Source organism: Argentina silus (assembly GCF_951799395.1).
Source record: "Argentina silus genome assembly, chromosome: 22".
Taxonomy (NCBI): domain Eukaryota; kingdom Metazoa; phylum Chordata; class Actinopteri; order Argentiniformes; family Argentinidae; genus Argentina; species Argentina silus.
The window spans coordinates 10,939,378-10,947,558 of record NC_139676.1 but is presented as its reverse complement, the minus strand read 5'-3'; the positions used below and the strand labels follow the sequence as shown (position 1 = coordinate 10,947,558).

At 47.4% G+C, this 8,181-nt stretch overlaps 1 protein-coding gene across 1 annotated transcript in view; it reads right to left on the bottom strand.

The window, feature by feature from the left end:
• LOC310821688 (voltage-dependent calcium channel gamma-1 subunit-like) overlaps positions 1–7,082 on the bottom strand; it is a gene marked incomplete at its 3' end in the record, with an annotated part of 11,867 nt that extends 4,785 nt beyond the window's left edge. The window contains exon 1 of the mRNA XM_083693831.1: positions 6,606–7,082. Within this exon, the coding sequence (XP_083549957.1) occupies positions 6,606–6,840 (235 nt within the window). The 5' untranslated portion in view covers positions 6,841–7,082. The remainder of the gene's footprint in view (positions 1–6,605) is intronic.
• Between the last annotated feature and the right edge of the window lie 1,099 nt (positions 7,083–8,181).

Below are 8,181 nucleotides of genomic sequence, written 5' to 3'. Positions count from 1 at the left end.
GACGTGCCTGGCATGCTGTGTGGGCGGAGTGTGATTCCACTACACATACATGCTTCTAATGCACATTGCCAACCACAGGAAGCTCACTAGGGGAAGGCGAGACACACTTTCATGTAGAATTATGTGAGCTAAGCATGTTATCACATCAACCCCAGCATCCCTTCTTGGCCTGTATTGTAAGTCTGGCTAGAGAGACTGCTTCTAGACACGCTGAGCGAGGAGATTATTCCCCCGTCTCCTAGGAAACCCACGTGGCTTGGTTTTGAGTTGCCAGATTTAAGACGTTGTCCCTCCCAGAATGATAAAGAGACACAGACACAGTACACACAGGTTCAACAAGCTGCATTGGGCACACACATGTTTGTTCAGTGTACGTTTTGATGTCTCTTTGAGGTCTTAAATCATATAAACATACGAAGCCATAGCCACAGCGAAGAATTGATACAAACACAAATACAAAGTAAAAGAGCATTAAAGGGTCTCTGTTCAAAATTGTATTATGTAATTGTGTAAGATGTGTCTGCACTTGTACAATCATATTCAATAAAGAATGATTATTCCGCCCAAAAGGATGTAACCTGTTAAAATGTTTAAAAAAAAGGACCTAAAATGGTGAATGTTGAAATGTTGAAGCGGGGACCTACATACAGAGAGGCTGTTTTTGTGAATGAGGACAGAGACTGGTCATCCCGGGGAAACAGAGGTGGTTACTAAGCAACAGGCTGGTCCGCTTATTATGGTTGAACGCAGGCGGGCAGCGCATAGAGGGAGGCTGGCCAGGCTTCCGTCTCAAACACAGAATTCAATGTTTGGTTTAGGGTGAGATAGGGGAGGGAGAGGGGGAGAGAGAGGGAAAGTGAAAGGGAGAGAATGAGAGAGGGAGAGAGAGAGATAGAGAGAGAGAGAGAGAGAGAGAGAGAGATGAGATGAGATGAGAAAAGTATAAGTTAGTTGATGGTTCAGATCTCATTTGGAACATCACAGAGGTTACACAGAAGTTACGACATTTATCTTCAAATAAATATCAACGCTCGTCACATCACAGGACATAAAAGCACAGTTGAGTATCGTGTTGACTAACTGGTTATCGATTACCAGCGAGAGAGAGAGAGAGATAGTGAAAGGGAGAGAAGGAGAGAGGGAGAGAAAGAGATAGAGAGAGAGAGAGAGAAAGTGAAAGGGAGAGAAGGAGAGAGAGAGAAATGGAGAGAGGGAGAGAAAGAGATAGAGAGAGATGGAGAGAGATGGAGAGAAAGTAAAAGGGAGAGAAAGAGATAAAGAGAGATAGATAGAGATAGATAGAGAGAGAGAGACAGAGGGAGAGAGAGAGAGAGAGAGAGACAGAGGGAGAGAGAAAGGAGAGGGAGAGAGATGGAGAGATGGAGAGAGAAAGAGATGGAGAGCAAGAGATGGAGAGATGGAGAGAGAGAGAAAGTTTGTCGTAGATTCATTCTGAGGACATGTTTCCTAGCGTAAAGAAGGTTTATGGCGACAGCCAGACGCCACACCGCAGAGCTAGCTTCCACTGTGTCTCTCTGTACCATAAACATACTGTGATAACTGGAATGGGCAGAACCCGGAACTGATGGCTGTCATCATGCATCATCACCCTTTGATGAAATGGCCTGTGCTGCATATCTCAACAGAGCCTCTCACAGGGCCGTTCTGAGTTAGTTCATGGAAACACTTAATCCAGAGCTTATGTCAATTTTGCAGCACCACTGCTTCTTCATTGCCTCTTTATTATCTAATTGCATCTTCCTTTCCTCACCGCACACACACACACACACGCGCACAAACACACAGACACACACGCGCGCACGCACACGCACCCACACACACACACACACACACACACACACACACACACACACACACACACACACACACACACACGACACCGGAGGGAGCTAAGCTCCACGTAGCTATCCAGCAGCTATCTAATTCCGTGCTCAGAATCATAACCCATGTCCATATAAGGTCAGTGAATGGCCTGACCAGCTGAAGCTCAGTAAATACTCCATCCAGTCAAAACAATCCTTCATCTGTCCTGAGTGTCCGGGGAGGACATATACTATGATCACAGGCAGGTCACGGCCATATTCATATTCTGCTCAGCTATTAATGACATACAGTCAGCAGTGGGGGCTCATGTTAGGCTCGGGACACACAGCCCTTGTTTTCATATCTCTGCTTTATCTGGCCACACCTGTTGTCGTGTGTGTGTGTGTGTGTGTGTGTGTGTGTGTGTGTGTGTGTGTGTGTGTGTGTGTGTGTGTGTGTGTGTGTGTGTGTGTCTCCGACAGGGTCTGCCAGTATAACTGAGATGGTTCAGAGGCCTAGACCTTAGATTGTCTTAAGCTTAGAACAAGACTTAGTGTGGTGACACCAGAATATATGTGTTTAAGATGCACTGTATGCAATAGTGTAAATAAGCAAAACTCAACAGTTGTTATGTAATCTATTGAAGTCCATTAAGGTCAATGTGTCGACTGCATACGGAACACTGGGCATGAAGAAACTATGGCTATGAGTCAGACTTCACAGAGACATCATTGGCAGCTCTACAGGTGGCCAGGACCCATCCCAGGACTGGCATGTGTCTGATGGACGTTCAGGTGGGCAGGAGTCCAGAGCTTTTACTCGTCCCCCACGGACCCGGTATCTCACACCCCCCAGGTGATTAGTGGCAGTGGGTGGAATTGGGATTAAGGGTTTAATGGTTCGGGGCAAGTCTCGGGTGGAAGGGCTAAGTTTAGGCCTACCATAGTCTCATGGGAGCGGTTTAGAGGCACTATGGGTGTTAGCCTACTTCGTGGAGGGGTTAAAGGGGGTGGTCCTGTGGTCCCATGGGGGGACACTAGGGATAATCAGGGCTATGTCAGAGGATCGTATTGAAGGGGAGGGGGGTGGGGGGGGGTGAAGGGGTGTTTGGGGCTAGTCCTGTGGGGACCGTTTACTGGGATACTGGAGGGGGGGGGTGCGATGGCTACAGTATGTGTGGCTTGTGACAGGTGTCCCTGTCTGTCAGGGGGGTTGGGGGGTGGGGGGGGGTGTTGCTGAACAGAACTTGTGCACACACACACGCACACATGACTCCCTCACGGTTTCCATCCAGGAACAGCTGGGTATTTACACAGCCTATATTTATCCTGCCTCCGTTGGCCGACTGCAGACTGCTGCAGTCGCTCCGTGCGATGCAGAAAGTATCACATATAGCTTTATCTGTTCGCAAGTGTGGCCATGTCACACGTGTTAAAAAATGAATGAAAAAAAAAGGTTCAATCTAGCACCAAAACATGGGTCTTCTCCCTGTAGGAGAATCCGTTGAAGAACCCTTTGTTGGTGCCAGAGATATTTTGAGGAGAACCAGCACCATATGGTAGATGTTCATGGCAACACCCTACCGCTGATTCACTCCATTTCTAGGAGGTGTGAATGACTGTGTTGGGGCCATGTGATGTATACTAGTGTTTGGTGTTCCTCTTGTTTAGATGTGATGCTGTGATAAACTGTGGCGGTTATTTTTTAAGCGCAGCTGAGACGCCAAATTCAACGCTGGCGTCTGATTAGACATGCTGGAGAAGTTATTTCCAGCCTGGACTGTATCCATGCCATAACTTCTCACACGCGATGGACGACACAGGGATACTTATGTGTTGAGTGAGCAGCAAGTGGGTGACTATCTGTTCTCTTTTTACATATACAGTGTGTTGATGATTAAAGGGATAATTAGAAAAATTGGCTAGGGAGATGCAAGTGCAGTCAAAATGTATTTCAAAATTAACGACAATAGCAGATCGGAACGGATAACATTCTCTGGAACATTCTATTTTATGACAATATGAGTAGATTTAGGTGTGTTATGAAGACAATGCTGCTGGGCTAGATTGAGAATCCATGTTAAACTGCTAGCCGAAGCTACGCTAACCCAGGAATGACAGGCGCTTCACAGATGGTGTCAGTGCTGGTCAACAAACAATATCTAACGTACATAACATGTCAAACAGGTACATGCCCCTGTCTGACTGGTCCAACAGTTTGGGCATGACACCCTCCTCACAGTAGTTCCCTGCATTTGTGGGCGGGTCAACCTTTCTTTGTGCATTCAGCACATGCCAGACGTGCTAACAAAATTAGCCCCTCCAACAGGCATCTCCATCTGTTTCTTCGTGAGAAAGGCAGCACCAGACGATGTGGGGAATCCCCAGCAGCCAGCTTCTAAGCTGCTGGCAGTGGGGTGGGGCAACATTTGTTTGAGTGGAAGAGGCCCTGCTTTGATTGACACGAAGGGAAATAACCCTTCCTCACAGTTGATTGGTCCAGCCAAGCTTGGGCCAAGGAGGGTGTTTGTGTGGAGAGCGGTTGCTGCTCATTGGATCTTCCATATGGTGAAGACTAGGCTTTTCTCAATGGTTAGGAACACTCCTCTCCTCTGTCCTCCACTCACATCCTACTGAAAACACATTGGAGGAGAAGATCTAGGTTCCTCTGCTTGTGTATTTTCCTCCGATACTTTATGAGGGGAGAAGCGAGTGGAGGACGGAGGGGAGGACGCGAGGAGTTGTGTTCCTCACATTTGAGAAAAGGCTCTTGAGTAGGCTATAGGAAGGATACTGTTAGCATAATTAACAGATATCTTTTCAAGGCACCTCCCCCACTTCATCAAGTCCTACAAGTCCTTCTGCCTAGCATCACATCAGACCATAACTAAAGCTAAAATTAGTTCTGTCTCACTCCTAGAACGATCACTCAATTAGTCACCTTCCTGTCGATTTGCACGTCTTGGACTCACTCATACGTCACGTAAATGAGCGTCAATGTTAGTCCTTCACATCACCCAAACATGAGTCATCAGAAATTAGCTTAGCATAGCAGGATCTGCGTTTGTTTTGATCCGAAGGTTAGCTAAGTCCTGTTTTCATTTGAGCGAATAGCAACTGCAGTCATTACAGGGCTTATTCTAAGGCCTTCAGTGCAGCTACACTAGTGTATGGCCTTGTTAGAGAATGAAGTCACTCTGGGGATACGATGGATCCTACAGGACTTAGTTGCTACAAGCAGGCAAACACCTCAGCTTGGGGAGACACCACACTGTGTAATTCCTGTTGGCCACTTCTGTGTCTTGAAAAGGTCATCGTTGGTCTGAAATAATTGGTGTAAATCTAAAGTATCTGAAGCATCCAAAGTGCTTTGGCACGCTTTGCTTGTGAGACTAGGATTTGATCCCCTTACAGACATGGGCACATGTTCAAGGCGTCAGCACGAACCAACTAGACCAACCCCACGCCACAGTAAATCTAGGCCACAGTAACTCTAGGCCACATTAACTCTAGGCCCCAGTGACTCTAGGCCACAGTAACTCTAGGCCACAGTGACTCTAGGCCACAGTAACTCTAGGCCACAGTGACTCTAGGCCACATTAACTCTAGGCCCCAGTGACTCTAGGCCACAGTAACTCTAGGCCACAGTAACTCTAGGCCACAGTAACTCTAGGCCACAGTGACTCTAGGCCACAGTAACTCTAGGCCACAGTAACTCTCAAACAGCATCTGAAGTGATTTGAGATGCTTAGCATATTGATACACATACTGGGTTGTATTTCCAGTCCAAACGCAGGCGTATTGGCAATTTGTGTCGGCAGTAACAGGTCAAATGACCAAAGCACTGGAGCGCTGTCTTGCCTGTGCTCAGGTGCACGGAGTAACGGTACAAGAGGTGTGTTTACAACAATGAGCCAAGTCAAGTGCCATCAGTTACCCCCCAGCGCCCCTGCCAGCGCCCCTGCCAGCGCCCCTGCCAGCATCCGTGTTTGCACTAAGACAGGTTTTTACGCTGTTAAATTAGAGCCCACTGTGTGCGTTGATAAGGACATCCACTGCTATTACTACATTTCGCACCATTAGATAATCAAACATTTTGTTTTTTTATTTAGCTCAATAAACAAACAGTCTGTCAGGTATTTTTCCACACTGCAGAGTGTTGTAGAGAATAACATTAGCCAGGCACATTGCACAGATTGCTTGGGTTGTGTGACACACTCGCGAACCCCAAGCATGGGACCATCCATGCCCTAAATAAGAGATTGCTTTCCTCTCCTCATTGTAAACCTGTTTCAATTATCTAAATACTGCCTCCTACAACATAATTGAAACCCATAACAGTTTTAAATCATTCAGCCTGCATTATTCTCTGTGCACATGCTCAGAACAGTATAACTATGTAGTTATAGTCCTTATTACAGTGTAATAACTGGGTTAATAACATACACTTGCTACTTATTGGGAACGCAGATCAGTCTAGAAGTCGACTCTTTCGTCATATTTAATCCAATATATTAACAACCACTGACAAAGATTCAGAGGGTTGGCGCTGTTCCAGTATCCACACTAACCGAAGCAATATATTGCCCATTCATTCCAAATAGTGGACTAGTGTTGATATTGGAACGAAGCCCATGATGGGGAAGACATCTAGTCTGGCAACACCTCTTTCAAAGGAAGCCAGAAAACAGCGCTCCCATATTGGCGGACCCCTCTCGGGTTCTGATTTACAATACAGTTGAACATCTCCCCAATTTCGAAAGTCTTTGGTCAGGTTCTTACCTCCAGGTAGGCTGATGGGGCCGCATCCTTTACCCTTGTAGTCCGCCTCGCTGATGTAGATGCTCTTCTTGCAGAGCCGCCACAGACCAAAGTGGGCCGCCTCGCAGGTGGTGTTGACCTGGTCCACGCGCGGGCTCAGCACCGCCCAGTGGTCCGTCACCACCGCCGTGAACATAGACACCATGCCCACCACGAGCACGAAGATGGTGATCTTCACCTTGGTGTGCTTGTGCATGGTGCCAGGGGGGGTGCTCGGCCAAGTGTGGAGGTGGTAGATCAGAGTAGTCCCTTCCCTCGGGGGAGTAGAGTAGGTAGGGTTGCCCACCAAGGTGCTCACTTGGCGGGGACGTCTGCTTGGAAGTGTGGCAGGATTGTGGAGGATGTTGGATCTTGATTTTCGGGGGGCTTCTTCTCTCCTCAACAGCCACAAGCCTCCCACAAGTGTGTTTCACGCTGTCTACCCCTGTTCCCTCTCTCTCTCTCTCTCAAGGTCCCTCTACCTCTGTCTCCGTCTCTCCTCTCTCTCTCTCTCTCTTTCTCCCTCTCTCTCTCTCTCTCTCTCTTTCTCTCTCTCTCTCTCTCTTTCGAATCTGTGTCTCTGGTTTGAGGGAAAGGGGCCAGTCTGTTCGCTCTGCCCTAATTTCTCTCTCTCTCTCTCTCTCTCTCTCTCTCCCTCACTGACTGTGTCTTTGATGGTGGAGGGTGTCCGGTGGCTTTGGCTTACAGCTGTTGAGGCAGATCAGGAAAGTTGATGACCCGCCCGACTAGTGTGGGGGTAGGGGGGGGGGGGGGGGGGGGGGGGGGGTTTGGTTTGCCGTTGGGTGGGAGGTGCGGTTGCTGAGGTACGGGGTGTGGGTGCGGGTGGGGGGGATCTGTTGCTATAAATGTGACCGATGAGTCAAGATGTCAGGCAGTCGACCTATCAGGTTACAGGCAGAGGCAGAGTGGGTGGAGTTGTGTGTATGTAAAGGGCTATAATAAGGGACTTCACACGTAAATCTGCAAATAAGTCTGCAGACTAGAGCACACTTTGGCTGCGAGAAAGTTTCTATATCTACAGTATGTGCAGTAAGACAACTCAAAGTAAGTCTAGGACTATCAAATCTCTGATTTTTCGTCAATTTTGGAAACCAGGGAAGTTGTTTTTCAGGGTTGTTTTTCGGGAGTATTTCCCTTTGTTGCATAAGCATCTTCCAAACGGCCCAGTGTGGATTTGTCTCTGTAAACTATTTATAAGGATCAGTGTGTATATAAACAGCAGCTGTCTTCCTGCAAGCCTGAGACTTTGAGAGTTAGCCTAGGACTTGGATGTTCCCTGGAGGAACCTGGGGTATCACCGTTACTGCACATACAATGCCAGAGCAGCCACATCTGAGACCCTGTAAAAGTAATCGCGTGTGTCACTGATGTTCGGCTTGGTTTCAACACTTGAAGAGGAGGAAGAAGAGGAGTAGAGCAAAATAGAACCTAATTGAATAGAATAACTTGGAATATAATAGAACTGAATTGAATTGAATTGAATTGAATTGAATTGAATTGAAACTCCTTTTCAGGGGTTTTACTATGATTAGGGAGT